The 22,879-nt window shown below is 37.7% G+C and overlaps 1 protein-coding gene across 6 annotated transcripts in view; it reads right to left on the bottom strand.

The window, feature by feature from the left end:
• RPS6KA3 (ribosomal protein S6 kinase A3) overlaps positions 1 to 22,879 on the bottom strand; it is a 107,075-nt gene that overhangs the window by 65,494 nt on the left and 18,702 nt on the right. Inside the window, exon 1 of one of the 6 annotated variants that reach the window (XM_072615315.1) lies at positions 8,378 to 9,782. The exons of the other annotated variants lie outside the window; for them this stretch is intronic. Within the exon in view, the coding sequence (XP_072471416.1) occupies positions 8,378 to 8,416 (39 nt within the window). The 5' untranslated portion in view covers positions 8,417 to 9,782. Of the gene's footprint in view, positions 1 to 8,377; positions 9,783 to 22,879 lie in introns of those variants that run through there. 6 annotated transcript variants of the gene reach the window in all.

The raw sequence follows: 22,879 nt of genomic DNA, 5'->3' as shown, positions 1-22,879 counted from the left end.
AATTGTATTCATATAATTCATATAATTCCCATGTCTGTCTTAGGAGATGGGTTCCCAGATGTTATACGTTCTGTAGTTATTCTGAATGAAATTTTTTTTACTGCTGTTTCTTGTTGAGTTTTGTTGGTAAGATACGCAAAGGATGTTGATTTTGGGGGTTTATTTTATGTTCTGTTATTTTACTTATCATTTAAATTGTTTTTAGATGACTTTCTAGGAATCGCTAAGCAAATCATATATCAATTAATTGCAAAAAGCAATAATTTTGCTTCCTCATTCTTATGTTTGTTCCCTCAAACTCTCTCTTTTGGCCTTATTGCTAGCATTTCTACAGGTATGCCTGAAGTACGTTGATAGAAAGTGATAATTCTGAAAGTTGCAGGTCAGGAAGGAGTAAGGTTCTCTGTAGATGGATTCTAGCATTTTGGTTGCTCAGTCCTTTGTCTAAGAATCTGGGAAGCAAGACAAGGAAATATCAAGGTCAAGTGGCATTCTCCCATTCAGAGACATTAATGTATTCCTCTGTTTTTTAATCTGTTCATACTAAGAAGGGACAATTAGTATATTTGACTAGTGCATAGTACTTATAAAGACAAGGTCTCTGGTAGTCAGAAGTGATATCGTAGGTTCAGTCCTGGCAGGGACAGAGGGGGCAGAGCCAAGATGAGAGAGTAGAAAGACTCACCTACTCTAGTTCTTTTCCCAGAGCCCATAAAATACTTGTAAAAAATGACTCTAAACAAATTCCAGAGCAGCAGAAGCCACAAAATGACAAAATGAAAGAGATTTCCAGCCCAAGGCAGCCTGGAAGGCTGATAGGAAAGCTCTACTGCCCTGGCCCAGAGCTTGGTTCCATAGCACCAGCACGAACAGGTCCAGAGCAGGCCTGGGGGGCAGAATTCCTGGTGGCAGCAGCTGTGGTTCCCAGATCCCTCAACCCACAAACACCAAAGACAGCTTCAAAGGTCAGTAAGAAAGCTGTTTCACCTGGGTGAGAAGGGAGCAGAGTCCTCTCCTATCCCTGGCCCCAGGCCCTGGAGGTGACAGCAGCAGCATCCATTTTTGGAGCACTCTGCCTAAAGACCCTGGGGGAATTGAGCAGGTGATCTGCGTCTCAGCCCTGAGTGGTGGCCCTGGGGTGAGGAAGAGTGCTGGTGTGGTGGAGCTGGTAGAGGCTCTGGAAAGAGAATTCTACTTGCAGATCCTGGGCAGAAAAGCTTTAGTAGCTCCCATATCAGAGTGCAGGCCAGGAGAGGAATAAACTCCTTTTCCTTGATGGTGCCACCATGGAGGAACTGAGAACTTACAGGTCTCCAGAGTATACCCTCCTCTTGACAAAAGTCAAGTAACTGGCTGGGAAAATGTCCCCAAAAGGGACAAAAAATAAGACTATAGAAGGTTGATGAATAGGTATTTTCTTCCATTCCTTCAGATGAGAAAGAACAATGTTTACCATCAGAGGAAGACATACAAGTCAAGGCTTCTGCATACAAAAACCTCCAAAATAAATATGAAATGGTCTCAGGCCTTGGAAGAGCTCAAAAAGAATCTTGAAAATCAAGTAAGAGAGGTGGAGGAAAAATTGGGAAGAGACATCAGAGTGATGCAAGAAATCATGAAAAGCAAGTCAACAGCTTGCTAAAGGAGACCACAAAATGCTGAAGAAACTCACACCTTTAAAAATAGACTAACCCAAATGGCAAAAGAGGTCCAAAAAGCCAATGAGGAGAAGAATGCTTTCAAAAGCAGAATTAGCCACATGGAAAAGGAGCTTCCAAAGCTCACTGAAGAAAAGAGTTCTTTAAAAATTAGAATGGAGCAGATGGAAACTAATGACTTTATGAGAAACCAAGAAATTATAAAACAAAACCAAAAGAATGAAAAAATAGAAGACAGTGTGAAATATCTCACTGGAAAAACAACTGACCTGGAAAATAGATCCAGGAGAGACAATAAAAATTATGGGAATACCTGAAAGCCATGATCAAAAAAAGAGCCTAGACATCATCTTTCATGAAATTATCAAGGAAAACTGCCCTGATATTTTAGAACCAGAGGGTAAAATAAATGTTGAAAGAATCCACTGATCACCTCCTGAAAGAGATCCAAATAGAAAAACTCCTAGCAATATTGCAGCCAAATTCCTGAGTTCTCAGGTCAAGGAGATAATATTGCAAGCAGCCAGAAAGAAACAATTTGAGTATTGTGGAAATATCTTCAGGATAACACAAGATCTAGCAGCTTCTACATTAAGGGATCAAAGGGTTTGGAATATGATATTCCAGAAGTCAAAGGAACTAAGATTAAAACCAAGAATCACCCACCCAGCAAAACTGAGTATAATACTTAAGGGGAAAAAATGGTCATTCAATGAAATAGAGGACTTTCAAGAATTCTTGATGAAAAGACCAGAGCTGAATAGAAAACTTGACTTTCAAACAGAAGAATCAAGAGAAGTATGAAAAGGTAAACAAGAAAGAGAAATCGTAAGGGACTTACTAAAGTTGAACTGTTTACATTCCTACATGGAAGGATAATATTTGTAACTCTTGAGACTTTTCTCAGTATTTGGGGAGTTGGAGGGATTACACACACACACACACACATACATACATATATGTATATAGATGGAGGGCACAGGGTGAGTTGAATAGGAAGGGATGATATCTAAAATAAATAAAATTAATGTGAGAGAAGAATATATTGGGAGGAGAAAGGGAGAAATAGAATGGGGCAAATTATCTGTCATAAAAGAGGCAAGAAAAAGTTTTTTCAATGGAGGGGAAAAGTAGTGAGGTGAGAGGGAAAAAGTGAAGTTTACTCTCATCACATTTGGTTTAAAGAGGAATAATATGCACACCCAATTTGGTGTGACAATTTATTTTACTCTACAGGAAAGTAGGGGAGAAGGGGACAAGTGGGGTGGGGGGGATGATCGAAGGGATGGCAAATTGGAGGAGGGAGTAATCAGAAATAAACACTTTTGGGGAGGAACAAGGTCAAAGGAGAGAAAAGAATAAATGGGGGGCAGGATAGGATGGAGGGAAATATACTTAGTCTTCACAACATGACTATTATGGACGTCTTTAGCAAAACGACACATATGTAGCATATATTGAACTGCTTGCCTTCTCAGTGGGGATGGGTGGGGAGGGAGGAAGGGAGAAAAGTTGGAACTTGAAGTTTAAGGAATGAATGTTGAGAATTGTTTTTGCATGCAACTGGGAAATAAGAAATACAGATAATGGAGTATAGAAATCTATCTTGCCCTACAAGGAAAGAGAAGATGGGGATAAGGGAAGGAAGGGGTGTGACAGAAGGGAGGGCAGATTACGGGAAGGGATAATCAGAATGCATGGTGTTTCAGGGTGGGGGAGGGGAGAGATGGGGAGAAAATTTGGAACTCAAAATCTTGTGGAAATGAATGTTGAAAACTAAAAATAAATTAAAAAAAAATAAAAGAAAATATGCTCTTTCAGGCAAAGCATACCCCTAATCTAGGCCACTCATTTTAAGCCTGCAGTCAAGGGCAAAGATGAAGCTGAATAACTCAATGCTTTACTGCTACAACTATGGGTATTAGGCTCTTTTGCACTTGAGACATAACAGATATACTGGCTAAAATTAAGGACATTTCCCTGTCAAGTTAAAATTCTAATAAGTCTTAAACTTTATGTAGTCAAACCCTGATGAATGGCATATGTGAGAACACAAAATAGGTTAACAGTCAAAATATCAAGCTAACCTTTTATCTATCCCAAATATGCATACTCTACATCAATTTTCCAACTTCAGTCTTTTAGGTAGGAATATGAAACAGTAAGAGACTCTATTACCCTTAGATTACCCTATAGATTCCACACAGAGAAAAAAAGCACCATCCTATTTGACTTATCTTTATATATTAGATGAAACTAAGGATCTGAAATTTCCAATGATATAAAAGATCTGACAAAGATCAATATTTGCATCTAATATACACTATATGTCAATGTCAAAATAAAAACAGAAGGACTTTTACCTCTATAAAAGCATTCCACGTATACACAAGACTAGTAGAAGCTTCTCGTTTCTCAAGGAGGTAAAGTCTAAACTAATGTAAATTTTGATTACTGTCTTCCAGTACTCCTCAGAGGTAGTGTGCATATAGTGGATACAAGTCAAGAGGAACTAGGTTCAAGTTCTGAATCTGATCTCTACTGGCAATGACTTTAAGCTAGTCACTTAATTACTTGGTAACTTAGGTAACTCTTCTAAGACTCTCTAAAAGGAGGTGCTGATCTACACTGGCAGAGGGAGCTTTTTCACTATACAAATGAAATCACAGGCACAGTCCAATTATTCTTCTAGAAAGTTCACCTTCATTTGGGTTTCTCCATCTTATTTAGGTACCTGCCCATTCACTACCAAGCAGGTTTTATTGGTCTTACTAGTATGTACAACACAGCTACTAGGCTTCCTACTGCCCAGAATATCTGGGCCCTCACCAGAACCTTTAGACTCAACTAGGAGTTGAGTGCATTTTCCATATACAGGTTTCTTCTAGGTACTGCCTCATTTCCTCTTATTTTGGTATAGAGTTATAGAACTGGTGCTAAGTGAGAGTCCATATCCTAAGGATTTTGTCAGCAGGTGTGTAGTAAACTAGACCCCAAGCTCAAATCTGCTGGCTGCTACCTCTACCTCCAGCTCTTTCAGGAAAAATAAAATGCCTGTCACCAAAGGGTTCTAAAGAATGGGGAACTTTTTCAACTGGTACTTTTTTAAGATGACTGGCCAAATGCCACATGCTGTTCCTTTAAAACCCTGTGATTCAGGGTTGGCTCTTTCCCCTGCTATATATGACATCATAATTCATCCTCTTCCTCAATTCTTCCATTTTATTGGATTCCCTGGAAACCTGTTCTATCATTAAACTTTCCCCCTCATTTTCTTGTGCTAAGTTGACCCTTTTCATAAGGTACATTATCTCTTCAAGCCCCCTCCTTCTCTCCCCACCCCAATCTCCTGCCCTGTGTTGGCTGTATGTCAGCAATACTCCTTGCCTTTCCACTGTCATTTACGGACCCTCTCCTCTGCTGTGATCACTTTATAATTTCACCTACTTTAACGCTCATTCCATCCATGAATAGCACCCAGTCTTGTTCCTGGTAGCATTCTGCTTTAGAATCAGTATCTTTTGTTACAAAGCGAGGCAAAAGCAATTAGTATTAAAACAACAGACTGAATTAATTACTGAGAATAAATCAATGACATCTTTAGTTTGGAGAAAAGAATTTCAGTCTAAATTTCCTAGAGGAAGGTAACCTCGGGTAAAATTTGGCATTGATGGAAAAGTCAAGGTTTTGATGGTAAATTAGATTTTATGATTGCCATTTAATCAGGAGCTAGAACATGTACACAAAGGCAAGTAAGCCACTTAAGACCTGCCTCAAAAGATGTTCCTTAGCCAAAGTGAAACTATAATCATATTTGAAACCTGGTTATTGGAACTTGCCATTTTTAGATGCTATGGGACTATTAAGTGACTGTTCTTCTGAGTCTAACTCCAGGTATGGGTAGCAAGAAAGGCGGTCTGAGCCTTCAATCCATGATGCCAGTAAGCTGATGAGATGCTGGTATGAACTGCACAGGTGATCTCAAGGGAAGGGTGGGAGAGCGGCTGTTCAGCATGGGCTGAGGTGGGTTTCTCCTGACTCAATTTCCCCACTGACACCTGGCAGACTATAAGTCTGACTGAATGCAAGTGGACAATCTAATCCTGAATGGAACTGACATGAAGTTGGGGAGATATTGTACCCCTGCAACGTCCCTACTCTTGGTGGCAATTTCCTATAGTCATAATGATTGTAAGCTTAATACCAGATCTATTCAATTATAGATTATGGGCACAGGAACATCCGAGGTTGTCTAAAATTAAGCTATTAGGCATAGGACTTTAGACCAACAACAATAAGTTGGGCTCCTTTAACTCTTAGTAATACTGTGGAGACAATTAGGTCAAGAGTTTGTGAAGTTAGCAACATAAATATTATTTGTGTCTCAGTTGGTTAATGTTTAAAAAAAAAATTTTCTTTTGTGGTCCATGTTGTAAATGCTTTAAAGAGAAGTATCACCTGACCAAAAGTTGGAATTGCTTTATCTGTTATAAACCTGTGTTAAAAATAAATAATAATAAAAAAAAGAATCATTATCTTTTTCTAAAAGATTCAGTTTAGATGTCACCACTTCACTTATTCTCCCCATTATGCACTCTCTACCTTAGATGACTTTATACTTAGTTATCTGGGTATCCCTTCCTACCCTCTGTCAATAGGGTATAAATTCCTTAAGGCCTGGAACTATTTCCCTTTTGTCTTTAAATCTCAGTCAACATTTATTATTGGAGGACAGTGGCAGACACTTAATGTACATGGTAGGGCACTGAGGCAGCACAGCATAATTCATTAAAGTGCTGGACTTGGAGTAACAAATCTTGTTATGCTATATAAATATTTTATAAGTATAGTTAACTCTATGTATTGTTGTATAAAGCACAAATTCATCTGAAAAGTGCTGATCCCATCCTGAGCAAAACTGAAGCTGCCATGGTTCTTAATATCGTACTGTATTCCTATTTAGTTTTGATGCTTCCAAAGCAGGGATAAAGGCAGACATATGCCCAGCCAAGCCATAGAAGTGGTTTTGTACGTTCTAATGAAAACTACATAGCCACACACGTATAACCAAAATGTTCACCTTCCAGAGCTACAAGGAAATGTATTTTTGGATTTTAAAAGATGTGAAAGAAGAAAAACTTAAAAATATTTTCTAAAATGAGCAGCTAAATCCTGATTGCTTGGATTACATCAGACCAATTCTGGTATGCGGATATTAAGGGCAACAAACTTACCAGGGGTGATATTAACTGATTTTAAAAGGATGACTCAACACTTGGAATTGTTCCCTGCCTTGTATACATAGTTTCCTTTTTCCTCCCCTGCCCAGAGTCAGGAAATGTTCTAGATGCATTTACTTCTATAATAACTTGCTTTACTTAAAAAACCATCATTAAAGTTCTAAGCAAAACATTCAAGTATTGCCGAATAAAGGGCTTTAAATAATGCAATAAAAACACACGGCTGTTTACTTATTTTCAAGAACAGCGCAATAATACGTAAAAAACCCCCTCCACAAAAGGACTTCACTAAAATATACAACTTTTACTTACATCCCAACAGTAATGAAAATACCTGTTTTCCCCACAGACAAAATATCTAACTCCAGAATGTGACCTGTGCAGGTTTATAACACTCTAGAGGGAAAATCTTAACTTCATGAAAACAAAAATACATTTCCCCTCCCCAAAGCACTTAAAAAGACTTTGTTGTAAAAATACACACACACACACACAGACACACACACACAGACACACGGAATTTAATCTGGCTAGTTACTTACAAAATAGTGAGAAGGCAAGCCAAGTTACCTTAACTATTTCTACAATAAGTTCAAACTACCTGATTTGGTGAAATTTATGTTTGGCTTTTTCCTTTACGTGGACGAATATGCTGAGATATCATAAACTAATTCCTGGTGTCTAAAGTTGAAAAAACAAATCCACAAGAAAGGCTGTGGAATAGTAATTCTAATAACTGCTATGTTATCCATAAATATTATTCCTAATAGTAATACCTCTCAGAAAGCACTGTTCTTTTCTTCAAAAACAAAATTTATTAACATTAAGTTCTGAAAGAAGATGTCAAGGAGAGAGAGAGAGAGAGAGAGACGCTTGAATAAATGCAATTTAAATTGTTGTTTTGTAAGTATATTTTAATGCTAAATATATTTTTCAAGTTATTTTTTCTATACTCAATGTATACTTTGAAAGTATAAAAAAAAAATCTAGTTGTTTTCAAAACTATTTTTTTGTACTTACCAATTCTAGAAAAAAGGAGGGTTTGAAGTTACCCATGAAGTTTAGAGCTAGGTTTAGAATCCCCTTCAAGAAATATTTGAACTGTATTTTAATGTTTCTTGCTATGAATTTTTAATATTTGTCCATATTTACTGTTTAATGCCAATACTGATTAAATCATTACAAAATAAATGGAACTGTATTACAAGATTACAGAATTTCACAAATTACATGCCACTGTAAATAAATTTAATAAAACATCCATATACCTGCACTATAACTGATGTATAAAACATATTACTGAGTTACTTTCAGTAAAAGAAAATTCAATGCACTTCTAAAAAGTTTTATTTACACAATACTTGAAAAAAACCAACCTCTTTAAAGCTTCTTATGAAAAATGAGTTTTATGCTCTCATTATTTGGATTATGGCTAGTCCCAAGCAAAACATTTTCCTTTAAAATGCCAAACAAACTTACCTGAATAGAACGAATTCGAAAGGCCCAAAATTTAAACATGGCTATGAAACCATGATGTTAATTTCTGACCGTAAGGTTCCCAAGTTAAAAAGGGAAACCAAGCCCCTAGAAGTTCTCTCTCCTACCAACTATTCCGGCAATTAGAAAATTTCCTGTCAGGCGGGTCTGAAAATGCTTGAAAAGGACCCAATAGTTTTCCTGTGGTAAAGCAAAGGGAAAACTAAAGGCAGGGTACATAGACAGCTGATAACTGCAAGGGACTACTGCAGGAAACCAAAACAGATTTGTTGATAGTAAAACCCTCTCACAAATGTTCTTTAGTCCATGTGCCCAGAAAAGTCAGAAAACTTGGAAGATAACAGCAAATTACTAATGACAACAGATATGATATTTTACTTAAAAATCTTCACAAGTGGTAATACTTTAATGGTATGTGGCACATTTGTACAATGCTACTAAAGCAAGACAACTTTATAAAATCAGTTTCATTTCATAATAAGCATAAATTTGATTTTTCGGAATGCATATAAAACAAGCTATTAAGACTCACAACATGCAAAAAAGTAAACTGTTCTTTATTTCTGCTCCTATCTGACCTACACTAAAGGATGTTACACGCATATATTTAAAACTAGCTTAAGATTTCAGGCTTATTTCAGGAATGTTCCTAGTCTATGGTGAAAAAGTCTCAAAATTGTTTTTCAGAAGTTTTATTTAGAAACTGAAACGCAGATGTCATGTTGCAGCTGGACGGAACCTTCCTGATCAACTGCATCAATATCTGATACAACTGTATGGATCCCATAAAATTGCACAGACCACCAAGTTCCTATGGAAACTTGGCAGTCTACACAATGCATGAAAAGGGGTTTCATGAAAATATTGCTAGCAATATCTCCTTTTCTTAAAACGCCAAATACGAAATTATGTATGCATCCACCTTAAAAACAGATATAAAATAGGCCCTTTTCTAAATTCTTCTATTTTGCCATGTCCTCCTCTTAGGAGTATTTCCTAGACTGAACTATTTCATAGCACCCTAAATATCAAGAGTCTTCTTAGCTCCATTAGCATTTAAAGGATCTGCCAATATATTTCAAACTCAAAAGTTTTCAGTGACTTTAGGGGAAAAAGAGTTGCTCTAGAAAATACTGATCGAATTCAACTTCTCAAATTATAGAGAAACAGGTTCAGGTGCCCAGTCCAAAATCAGAAAGGCTACGTTCTTAATTATTTCAACTAAAACTAAAGGTCATAGCCAAGAGGTCACATGAGTTGATATCTTACATAAACATGAAGCATATTTAAATCCGCAAAAGCAGCTCATTTACAAAGTACATTTCTCAAAATAATTCTTTGACATTCGGTAAAGCAAGAATTGCAATCTCAGTTTTATAGATAAGGAAACTGAATCCAGAATAATAAAAAGAACATTGAATTTGGAGTAGCAAAACTATCAGCACAAGTTTCTTAACTTCAATTCCCCCATTTATAAAATGAGGGGGTTGAGTTTAGACTTTAAATCTTTTCCAGATCTAAATTCTATGAAAGGAAGAAGTCTTGATTATGGTCACGCAGATGGTTGTTTTGTAATCAAGGCTTGACTCAGTTATTTTATTTGACTTTAATACTAGTGCTTTTCCTAGTGATCACATGTAGTAAATTATTGAAGGATAGGTATTATATTATTCTCATTTCACAAAGAGGAAACAGAGGCTGAAGCTGTAGTGGCAGTGACCAGAATGCCATAAGACTGAGCCCAGCCCAGGTCCAGGACCTCTTACAATGCTTCCTGAGAGAATCAGTGCTCTATCCTTCAAAGATCAGGGGTGGGAGTGGGAATGGGGGTATGGTGGTGGATTGAGGAAGGAGAGTAGAGGTTTCTAATCCTGAGAGGTAGAGGTCAGCACAAGATGATGCAGGTCAAGCTCAAACAAGGTTGAACACTCCCGCCAAAAAAGTTTAGCCAGGGGTGAAACCTAGCTCTGCCACAAAGACCCAATTCAGGAACTAAAGCTGCAGAGATGAATAAATCAAAGAGAACATTCACAAGCATAAAAAATTATTGCAAATCTAATTGCATAACAATTGCAAATGGAGATTCAAAAGAAAAAATGGATTTCCAAAAGGACTACATGAATACCTAGAATAAACGAAAATAAAAAAATTAAAAGCTCTTAAGAATTGGAAAGAGAATAAATTGTTTGGAAGAAAAAGAACCTTACCCAGATGGACTCTCTGGAAATTGGAAAAGATCAAACACAAATCAATGACTCCATTAAGCAACAAGAAATATTAATACAAAAATCAAAAGTTTAGAAATAATAATGTAAGATACTTGATATTATATACAACAGACCTGGAAAACAGAGAGCTCTTTTAAAATTAACCGAATTCCCTGAAATTAAGTGAAAACTGCCCATTTCTATTAGAATCAGAGGGCAAATTATCCACTGATTACCTCCTTGAAGGAATTCATTTCAGTAATATCATAGCTAAAATCAGATCCTCCTATGTTAAAGAAAAAAATATTGCAAATATCCAGAAAGGCGTTAAGAACCAAGGACCTACCATTAGGATTACATGAGACCTGGTCAATTCTACTGAAAAGCTAAGAAGATATCGGAATACTCCAACAGGCAAAAGATACAGAAAATCAAGGGTACACTCAAGAATAGCTCAGCCTGCAAAGCTAAGTGTAATGGGGGAAGCAGGAGAGGGAACTGGACCTTTAATGAGATAGACTTCCAAGCATTTCTGATGAAAGTCCACAGTTAGTAGAAACTTTGAAATATAATAAATTTATTTGACCAAGTGGAAGGAGCTATGTGATAATGTAATGTTTTAATGGGGGCAGGGGTGTAATGGCAAAAAACAAGTACTTTTTCAGGACTTTAATGTCTTCAAAGGGTACAATGAAGGAATTAATAAGGAAAACAGGTCCTGAAGGTAGACTAATTTGAGGGCTTGAAGAGGGGAAGGAAAAGTGAGGGTAAAAGGAGGAATATACTGGTATAGAAGAGGTCAGAACTTAATATTTCTTATAAAGTGTGAGAATATATAAACATGAAGGAAGGGGGGGAGGGGAATGGGCATCAAATGAACAAAGATGGATTGCAACACACACAGACACACATACATAGAGCCTGGTATAGAAGTATATCAAACTCAACAGGGAAACAAGTGTAGATGAGAGGGAATTAGGAGGGAGGAGGATACTGAAGACAGAACAATAAGCAAATCCAACTTTATGAGACTGAAGGGGTTTAGAAGGAGGGGGAGAAAAAGCAGAATTTAAGGAGATGCCTCAGAGCGCTTCTGAGAAATCTGGGAATGGCTGAACAAACTGTGGCATGTGAACACACTGGGATAATACTACATCATAAAAGTAACTTTAAGGAGTCTTGGGTGGCAGGAATGGAACAGAGGGAAGTGAGCAGAACCAGGAGAACAATTTCTCTAAGGACAACAAGACTATGATGAGAAACAACTTCAGAAGTTGTAAGAACTCTGACTACTGTAGTTACTAACCTACACCCAAAGGACTCATGATGAAACAAAGTTGTTACCTACCTCCTGACACAAGGTAGACGTACTACTGCATGGATTTATTTTGCTTGACTCTGTTTATTAGTTACAAGGGTCTTTTTTCCTTTCTTTTGTTCAGTTATTTGGATAGGAGACAGAAGGAAGGAAGGGGTGTGTGTGTGAGTTTGCAATAGTGATGCCAAGAAAATGCCACTGCAACATTTGAGAAAATTAACAGAAGAGAAGGAAATTCAGAAACTCAGACAAGCAGGACTATTTCAAAAGTGACACATATATCATAAATGTATTTTTTTTAAAAAAGCTAGTAGTGTGAAAAAGATATTCTTGGTTTCACATACAATCCTCTTTCTGGGTTCCACCATGTATATGAAATACTTCTTTAGTATTTAAGTTCAGAATAAAAAAAATTTAATTAAGTGACTGTAAAGTCATAAAATAATTTTAGTTTAAGAACTATATTGCCAAGGGAAAAGAGTACTGTCAACTTAATTATCCTCAACAAGACTGGGATTTTTAAAATTCTTTTCCCTCTCTAAACACAGTATTATAGTCCTTTCAGTTATTTTAGTTTAATCTACTTTAAGGTAACCCTATTCCCACCAGTTTTCTCCTTCTCATCCTGAATCCTCTCCTCTCATTTGTTACTCATTTCCATCGTTCTGGAGTTTTACTTATTAGCTCTTTTTTCTTTCTCATTTTGACCTTGTTTTTTAATCCTTCCTTTCTTTTTTTCCCTTTGAGTTAAGTACTCAAGTAGAATTCTCCTTCTTTTCCTTCCCTTCAGTTTGTTTTGCTCATTATTTTAAAATTTAATATTTTGTACTCTTTAAAAAAAAAGACTTCTCTCCCTCATTCTCATTATTTACCTTCTCTTTCTGTCTTTTCTAGACTTACATTCTTTGATTCATGGCCCTTTAGCCAAAGGGCCCAATCAGAGGTGAAGAGGGTACTGACTAGGAAAATTCCATCTTGCAGCACAAGACTACCCAACAAAGCATTTCCTGGGGAAGCATGATGGAGAATTCCAAATAAGTCCAAAAGCACTGGAGATGGTGGGAAATGGCTTTGTGCAGCCCTACTGCCTGGAGCCAGTTGAGGGGAAGAGGAGACCTCTCCTCAGTCCCTTTTGCTGGATCCTCCTCCAGCTCATGAGCCCTAATCATAGGTGTCCCTCAGGGAAGTAATCCTGGACTCTTCAATTTCTCCCACCTTCCACCTCCCCCCCGCCCCCAACTCCCCACTCCCATCCAGTCTATTGCCAAGGTCTATTGATTTCGTGACCAAAATATCTTTTAAATATGCCCCCTTCTCTACTGTGACACTGTTAACACTCCAGTGAAGGTCCTTATTATCTCATGCCTAGACTATTACAAGAGCCTGCTGGTGGATCTGCCCACTACATATTCCATTCAGCCACCAAAATAATCTTCCTAAAGCACAGATCTGACCATGTTACTCCTCTACTCATTCAACTTCAGTTCACATCCTTTGATTCAGTGATATCTCTACTAAGTCTTTGTCTCAAAGAGATCACATACAGAAGTTAGCACTGGAAATTAAGGGGGGGGGGGTGCTTGTCAATTGGGGAATGGTGGAACAAATGGAATACTGCCATAAACGGATTCAGAAAAACCTGGGAAAACTAGTATGAACCGATGCTGAATAAAACAAGCAGAATCAGAACAATTTACATAGTAAAGACAAGGGCTTTCTAGAGACTTACGAGCTCTGACCAGTACAATGAACACCCAGGATTTCAGAGACCTGATGAATTGTTATCTGCGTCCTGACAGAAAGGTGACAGAGTCAAAATGCAGAATGAGGCACAAATGTTTGGATACGGACAATGTGGGAATTTGTCTTGCTTGTGATGCATGTGTTCCATGGGAGTTTCTTTATTTTGCTTAAACTGGAGGTGGGGGAGAAGGAAAGAAAAATGAACATTTATTAATTGAAAAAAAAATCTTCCCCATGGATCCTTATTTCTTACTCACTGAAGTAAAAGTATTCAATTTTCTGTAATGACAGAACTTGAAGTAAAAAAAAAGTCAAAAGCACCAAAACTAAGGCATTAACTAACGTCAGAAATTATACTAACATTGTTCACATGTATGTAAGTATGTATTTGTATTTATCAATGCAATACTGTACCTTGCTTTCTGTAACTTTTATAAAAACTGAAAGAACTCAGCTATAGCTCTACTTTCTCTTCTGCTTAAAATCAGAAACTGCTGACAGAAGGATAAAGACAAAAGAAGGGACTTAGTTTTTTAGTTTTATTTATTTTTAGTTTTCAACATTCATTTCCACAAGATTTTGAGTTCCAAATTTTCTTCCCAGATCTCCCCTCTCCCCACCCCAAAACACCATGCATTCTGATTACCCCTTCTCCCAATTTGCCCTCCCTTCTATCACACCCGCCCCCTTCCCTTATCCCCATCTTCTCTTTTTTCTTGTAGGGCAAGATACATTTCTATACTCCATTATCTGTATTTTTTATTTCCCAGTTGCATGCAAAAACAATTTTCAACATTCATTCCTTAAACTTTGAGTTCCAACTTCTCTCCCTTCCTCTCTCCCCACTCAGAAGGCAGGCAATTCAATATAGGCTATATACGTGTAGTTTTGCAAAAAGCTTCCATAATGGCCATGTTGTGAAAGACTAATTATATTTCGCTCCATCCTATCCTGCCCTCCATTTATTCTATTCTCTCTTTTGACCTTGTCCCTCCTCTAAAGTGTTTACTTCTAATTACTCCTTCCTCCCATTAGCTCTCAATCATCCCCCAATACTCCACTTATCCCTTTCTCCTCTAGTTTCCTGTAGTGTAAGACAAATTGCTGTACCGCATTGAGTGTGCATGTTATTCCCTCTTTAAGCCAAAAGTGATGAGAGCAAGCTTCACTTTTTCATTCTCACTTCCCCACTTTTCCCCTCCATTGAAAAAGCTTTTTCTTGTCTCTTTTATGATAATTTGCCCCATTCCATGTCTCCTTTTCTCCTCCCAATATACTCCTCTCTCACCCCTTAATTTTATTTTTTTAGATAACATCCCTTCCTATTCAACTCACCCTGTGCCCTCCATCTATATACATATATGTATGTATGTGTGTGTGTGTGTGTGTGTGTGTGTAATCCCTCCAACTACCCAAATACTGAGAAAAGTCTCAAGAGTTACAAATATTATCCTTCCATGTAGGAATGTAAACAGTTCAACTTTAGTAAGTCCCTTACGATTTCTCTTTCTTGTTTACCTTTTCATACTTCTCTTGATTCTTCTGTTTGAAAGTCAAGTTTTCTATTCAGCTCTGGTCTTTTCATCAAGAATTCTTGAAAGTCCTCTATTTCACTGAATGACCATTTTTTCCCCTTAAGTATTATACTCAGTTTTGCTGGGTGGGTGATTCTTGGTTTTAATCTTAGTTCCTTTGACTTCTGGAATATCATATTCCAAACCCTTTGATCCCTTAATGTAGAAGCTGCTAGATCTTGTGTTATCCTGAAGATATTTCCACAATACTCAAATTGTTTCTTTCTGGCTGCTTGCAATATTATCTCCTTGACCTGAGAACTCAGGAATTTGGCTGCAATATTGCTAGGAGTTTTTCTATTTGGATCTCTTTCAGGAGGTGATCAGTGGATTCTTTCAACATTTATTTTACCCTCTGGTTCTAAAATATCAGGGCAGTTTTCCTTGATAATTTCATGAAAGATGATGTCTAGGCTCTTTTTTTGATCATGGCTTTCAGGTATTCCCATAATTTTTATTGTCTCTCCTGGATCTATTTTCCAGGTCAGTTGTTTTTCCAGTGAGATATTTCACACTGTCTTCTATTTTTTCATTCTTTTGGTTTTGTTTTATAATTTCTTGGTTTCTCATAAAGTCATTAGTTTCCATCTGCTCCATTCTAATTTTTAAAGAACTCTTTTCTTCAGTGAGCTTTGGAAGCTCCTTTTCCATGTGGCTAACTCTGCTTTTTAAAGCCTTCTTCTCCTCACTGGCTTTTTGGATCTCTTTTGCCATTTGGGTTAGTCTATTTTTAAAGGTGTTATTTTCTTCAGCATTTTTTGGTCTCCTTTAGCAAGCATGACTTGCTCTTCATGATTTTCTTGCATCTCTCTCATTTCTCTTCCCAATTTTTCCTCCACCTCTCTTACTTGATTTTCAGAATTCGTTTTGAGATCTTCCAAGGCCTGAGACCATTGCATATTTTTTTGGAGGCTTTTGATGTAGAAGCCTTGACTTGTATGTCTTCCTCTGATGGTAAGCATTGTTCCTCCTCATCTGAAAGGATGTTAGAAAATACCTGTTCACCAAGAAACTAACCTTCTATAGTCTTATTTTTTGTCCCTTTTCTGGGCATTTTCCCAGCCAGATACTTGACTTTTGAGTCCTTTGTCAAGTGGAAGGTGTGGACTAGGGTCCTGTAAGTCCTCAGGTCCTCCAAGGTGGTACAGTCAAGGAAGAGGAGTTTACTCCTCTCCTGGCCCGTGCTCTGGTCTGGAAGCAACCACAAGCTTTTCTGCCCAGGATCTACGAGTAGGGTTGTCTCTCCACACCCACCTCCAGCCCCACCACTTCAATGTTCCTCCTCATCCCAGGGCTGCTACTCAGGGCTGAGATGCCAATCAGCTGCTCGATTTCCCTGGGGTCTTTAGGTTGAGGGCTACAAAAATGGATGCTGATCCTGGGGCTACACCGTGTTCCCTTCTCACCCAGGTGAAAGAGCTTTCTCACCTGTGGGTTTGAGGGACCTGCGCTGCAGCTGGAGATTCTGTCCCTGAAGCCTGCTCGGATCTGCTCTTCTCGGTGCCGCGTGGCCATGGCAGGGCTGGGCTCTGCTCCATGTCTGGTGTGAGACAGACCTTACCCGTTGGTCTTTCAGGTCTCTCTGGGATAGAAATCTCCTCCACTCCGTTGTTCTGTGGCTTCTGCTGCTCTAGAATTTGTTGAGAGTTCTTCTTTACAGCTATTTTATGGGCTGTGGGGTAAGAGCTAGCACATGTGCGTCTTTCTACTCCGCCATCTTGGCTCCCTCCCAGTGTAGTAATCTTAAAGCACAGCAGGAACAGTAGAGATGGAAACTACAGTGCATGCATGATATCAAGTGCTGAAATACATTATCTGTACACCAGAAAGGCTCCAACTTATATAATTTCATCAAAAAGAATCCCTTTCCCTACAGAAACTGTTACAAAAGTGACTAGGTTCCCAGATTTTCCCTCAAAAAAGCTATTCAACTCATAAATTTGCTATGAAAAAGAGAAATGTAATACTAATGGTCAAATAAAATAGACACAATATTGAATAAAAACTATATAAATTTAAAATGCTGGTACTTCATGAGAAATGTCAACCCGATGACATTTAATTTACCTTACTGTAAGGAAACTTTAAGAGTTGGCAAAGAATGGCCAAACCTGTGTGGAATTTGCTAGGGACTAGAGCTTAAGGACTGAGGGTCAAAATAAGGCTAATGACAAGATAGGAAAAAGGCAAACAGATAAAATACAAGAGATTAAAGAAACAGAATAGGAATGGACTTAATAACTAGATGACAGGTAAGAGAAAAGGGAAGAATCAAAACACTAAAGGCAAGCCTGTTTATCTGTATACTTATCACTACAACTGTTTAAATTCTCTTATTTATAACTATTTGTCAATAATTTATGATCTAGACAGAAAAATAAGACAAGAGAATTCCAAATTGTAGCACCTAAGCAAAATGAACTACAGATACAGTTTCCTCCCACTAGAGGTCTAGTATGGGAGTGAAAATAATCCACTGGAAACTCCCTTTTCAGTGTCATTTCATGTATTATTCACTTTCCTCTTCTTCGCTTCGTGGTTCTTACTTTTTCTTGACCTTGAAACAAAGATGGTATGGCAGAATGAGCCCTGGACTTTTAAGTCAAGCTTGAATGCTAATTCCTACACTTATTAACTGTATGCCCCTTATCAATCACCTAAACTCTGAGGCTTAGTTTCTTAAACTGTAAAATGAAAATAATATATTCATACCTAATTTACAGCAATGTTTTAAGGAGACTATGCATGCAAAGTGTTTGACAAACCTTAAAGCTGGATTTGTCAGTTATTACAAGTTAGTTGACCTTAATGACTAGCAATCTTAGTTTCCTCCTTACACATAATTATTTCACTTAATTTCCTATTTGTTTAGAAAGGAAGAAGGGGAAAAGGAAGGACAGCACTTTCAGTATAATAATGCATTATTAATTATGAGTTCACTAATTCAGGTCTTTTGGACTGACCTAAAGCTTCCTCTTGATTTTGTCAGGACTGGAGTAAGAAGGAATTAAAGTCATATATAGCCATCAAAGGTCACTTTTCATCAGAGGCAAATGGGGGAATTTATCAGAATAAAATGATGATAATGATGATACCAATGATTACTGGGTGGCCAGAATTATACATCAGGAGCTTGCTATCCAACATAACCTGGCAACAAATCCCCGTAGTCCAAATGCAGACCCTTCAAAATAGCTTTTTGAATCCAATAGAAACGTGCTGGAATTGAAGCATTATTACAGACAAAACTGTTGTCAACAATTGCCTGAACATAACATTGATCTGTAAATGTCTTCACTCCAAACACCTGGCCTCTGCACTATGTGAAATGAAAAGCTTTTAAAAATTAGAGATCTGGAACAAAAAAATAAAAACTATAAGGCACCAGGATGCTGTACATATAGTTTCATTATCCTGGCTGCTAACGAGCCTGGAGCATATAACTTACACCTAAATACTTTTATTCAGTTACAGAAAAGCAATCCAACTCATCCACTTGTGCAATAATCAGCTAAACTTTAAAGTGTAACAGCAGAATAGTGACTTCTTCCAGTTCTGTTTTAATCTAAACTACAGAACGTTTATCATTGGCTATAAGATGAGATTAATCATAATTTTCATAAATTACATTTATATGATGCTTGAAAATTTGCGAAGTATCTTACCTGCATTACATTATTTGCTTTTCCAAACAGTCCTGTGAGGTAGGTACCATGGTTACTATTATCCACATTTCATAAAATAAGAAATAGAAGCCAGAGGGGACTGAGGGGTTTGCGTAGATCAAACAGATAGTGTGTGAAGTGGCATGTTACTCTAAGTCCAGTACTTTATCCTCAGTATCACAGATGAGACTACTCATTTATCACAGTTCCCCTAAGGAACCACAAAACAACTCCAGTGTAAAAGCTAGCAGCAGAGACAATGGCAGTCTTGATCTGATGCTCAAAAACCAACTGTCTTGAAGAAAGGCAAATTTTTGCGATGTGTTTATGGTATAAGTATTGTATGAGATTAGACATAGGCTATGAAACCAGAGGATTTCCTTAACTCACAATAGTCAAGGAATTCCACTCCTGTTTATTCGATTGCGTGCGTTTGCATTTCTTTCCATGCTTCTAGGTCTGGCCTTGTTGGAAATTTGTCTGATCCATGAGTTACTGTGAAAGAGGATCTACTTGTCTGCCTTTAAATGACAGCTGAGAAAAGGAATTAAACTAATGAGACCCATCTAGCCAAATCACAAAGCATCAGTCTCTGTAGCTTCACAGCAGATTTAGCATTTGGAGAAAAGAATAGTTTCTTTACAGCTTAGTATTTCAATAGAAAAAGGCTTACTCGATAAATTATCAGTGTAAACTTTTTTTTAAAAAGAGGTTAAGTTTGCCCACTAAAAGACCAAATCTACTGATGTAAGGACTTTGAAACTACATGATAAAGGGCAGCTAGGAGGATGAAAGGGCAGCAGTGGATGAAACACTGGCCCTGCAGTCAGAAGGACCTGAGTTCAAATTTGACCTCAGACACTTGACACTAACTGTGTAATCCTGGGCAAGTCACTTATAACTGCCTTGCCAAAGAAAATGATACTGAATAAGCACTTAACTTACATGTAAATCAATGCTTTTTCTAATTGGAATGGGAGGGATAAGAGGACAGGCTTGGGTAGAGGAGAAGGGACTTTGGAGACAACAGTGTAACAAGTAGGTACTTGGCAAGAAAACGTAGAATGAAGGAGAATTCAAGTGAAAGAGACAAAAGCAAACTTTACCAAGGAGATACAATGTGACCACAGAGGCTAGTTTGGAAGGCTGCAATAGCCAACACTTTATCCATTCTGTCTTTCTCTTGTTAAGGTAAACTGCCACGCCCCCCTCCCCCCTCCTCAAATAAACAAAGAAAAAGAAAAGAGAAATAGATGCAAAAATGTATCTTCTCTTCTGCCTCTTCCTCCGGAGTGTCGGGAGGTTATTCTGGGGCAGAGATTTCCTACTTCACTCAATCTTTATCATACAGCTGCCATAAGGAAATGGGAGTTTTTCTAGAAAAAGAGAAAGGAGCAAGAGTAGAAAGGGTAGTCAAAGCCGCTGGTGCGTGTATTAAGGTGGGAGTGGGCTGCTCTTCTGGACTGCCAAGATGAGGATACTAGATCCTGCGTTCTGGAAAACAACAGAAACAAAAAGGGAGATGACAAAGTGCTTGCTCAGGGCTGATTCCCTTTCTTCTAGGAGTCAAGTCAGTAGTCATAAAACTAAGACCATTTTGTTTTGTGTTCTCTGCCTGAAATTGTCCTAAATCAAGATTCATTTGAAGCTAGCTAGTGGTGCAGTGGATAAGGCACTGGCCTGAAGTCAATAAAATCTGAGTTCAAATCTAGCCTCAGTCACCAATTGTGTGAAAGTTACTTAACCCCTGTCATTCCAACTGCATACTTTTCTTGGAGCTAAAGATAAAGATGATAATGTTTGGTGCACATACGGATTTATGTTAGCATTATGATCAGTTTAATTAACCAAGTACGTTTATTTTATCTTGGAGGAGACTTCTTTAGGAAATGGTTCATTTTTTCTCTGGTCCACACTTTTTACCTCCCCTCTCCCCACCCAAAAAGTTAATTAACACTGTATAAAATCATTTGCCTCTACTGTTGAGGCAAGAGTGACAGAACAACTGCATAAATTTCATCCACCACAACCCTTGAACTGCGGTGTAGATTCTGGACCACAATAACGTATTTGCTGCACATCAGATTAAGAAAATACACTACCAGTTCATTTACGTAATGTTTTAACCTGGCTAACTAGGTAGCACAAGTATCATTATTCCTATCTTGCGGCTTATGAATATGAGGTGTAACGAGCTCAGGGAGGTTTAGCCATGATCACACACCTAGTAAATGTCTGAGACAGGACCTGAATCTAGATCGTTTGGTCTAGTGGATTATATACTGCCTTGGAAGGAATGATCTAAATCTACAAAACATTCACCAACCTTGTCAAAGTAATACTTTGAAAAACACAACACCCTATAACAAATGCAAGATGATATTTCAATGATTGAGTTCAGTCGGCTCTAAAAAGGTTAAATGAATTTAGTTGCCCTTTCCAATCTACTTTCTAGCACCACTGAAATTAAGCCATAATATTCCAGATTTCATAATCTGTCTAGTCATATTCCAGAATGGAAAAAGGAATCCAAAAGGTTATTTCAAGTCTTTTTATAGATTCAACTACCTCAATAAAAGTCATTTAAACTCTGTAAAGTTCTTCTTTGGATAAAGAGAATAGGCCACAAATCAGAAAACTTAATCAAAGGCAAGTTTATTTTTTTTTTTGAAAGATTAGGAACAGGCTGTGATTGCCAACATGTTATCAAGCTTACCACCTATCTGAAGACACAGAGAAGGCTGGGATTATCAAAATTTCTCATTTCTGCTACAGAGTCATGGAACAGTAAGTCACGGAACTTTAGAATCATCTCTAAAACCCTCAGGGTGGCTAGGTGGCACTGTGGAGAGTGCTGGACCTGAAGTTAGGAAGACTCATCTTCCTGAGTTCAACTCTGGCCTCAGAGACTTATGAGCTGTGTGACTCTGGGCAAGTCACTCAACCCTGGTTTGCCTCATCTGTAAAATGAGAAGGAAACTGCAAACCACTGTAGTATCTTTCCCAAGAAAACTCCAAATGGGATCACAAAGAGTCAGACATAACTGAAAACAACTCAGCAATAAACAACAACAAAATAAAATCCTCAATATACACGAGGCAACTGAGGCCCAAAGAGGCAAAATGATTTACCCAACGTCACACAGCAAGTTTACATGCAGTGACTGGCAACAAGGCCTCCTGATTCCTATCCTAGAACTTTTCCCATTAAACTACAAGATGGCATGATCAACTTGACAAACAGTTTTATTAGGAATACCTGTAAGCTAAACTTAACGTTACATGATATATGAGATCTCCTATGACATCCTGAAAAATTGCCTATCACCAATGAAAAAGTCTCCATAAAACTACAATGAGTTGGATATAAACAGGACCTGAATAATGAGGCTAGATTAGATGACCTCTAGGTTTCATGTAACTTGGAAACTATGATCTTATGACAAAAGGCTGCTATTCAGGCAAAGAGGATAAGTAACTTGCCCAGGGTCACAAAACTGGTAAATGTCTGAGCCTGTATTTGAACTCTTCCTGACTTCAGGTCTGGCACTACATTCACTGTGCCACTTAGCTGTCAACAGGACAGAAAACCAATTATTAGCTAAAACAAGAAATGGTGAATATAAATTCTAACCGCATGGTATAGAGGAGCTAGAGGCAAATAAGAAAAAGGAGACTCAGAGATTCATTTAATGACTGTGACTGTAAATGAAGCTTTTTCCTTTTTGCAAAGGAATCAAGAAAAATATGAGTCTAAGAGGCAATCACTTGTCAATTGAATATTCTTTACAATACAAAAAGAGATGGTCACAAAGTCATCTTTTAGCTTTATTTGGATGGCATTCATTGCTAGTAAGCCACTTGTAAAACAATGGGCAAAATAATTTGCTTTAAAAAAAATGTTCATTCTTATTTGCTATAAGATGCTTTCCCCTTCCCCCCAAATCCATTTGCAGTGCTTTTAGAAGATAAACTTT

This window comes from Notamacropus eugenii, chromosome 5 (genome assembly GCF_028372415.1).
Source record: "Notamacropus eugenii isolate mMacEug1 chromosome 5, mMacEug1.pri_v2, whole genome shotgun sequence".
Lineage (NCBI taxonomy): Eukaryota > Metazoa > Chordata > Mammalia > Diprotodontia > Macropodidae > Notamacropus > Notamacropus eugenii.
The sequence above is the reverse complement of the archived record's forward strand: the minus strand, read 5'-3'. Positions and strand labels throughout refer to the sequence as shown.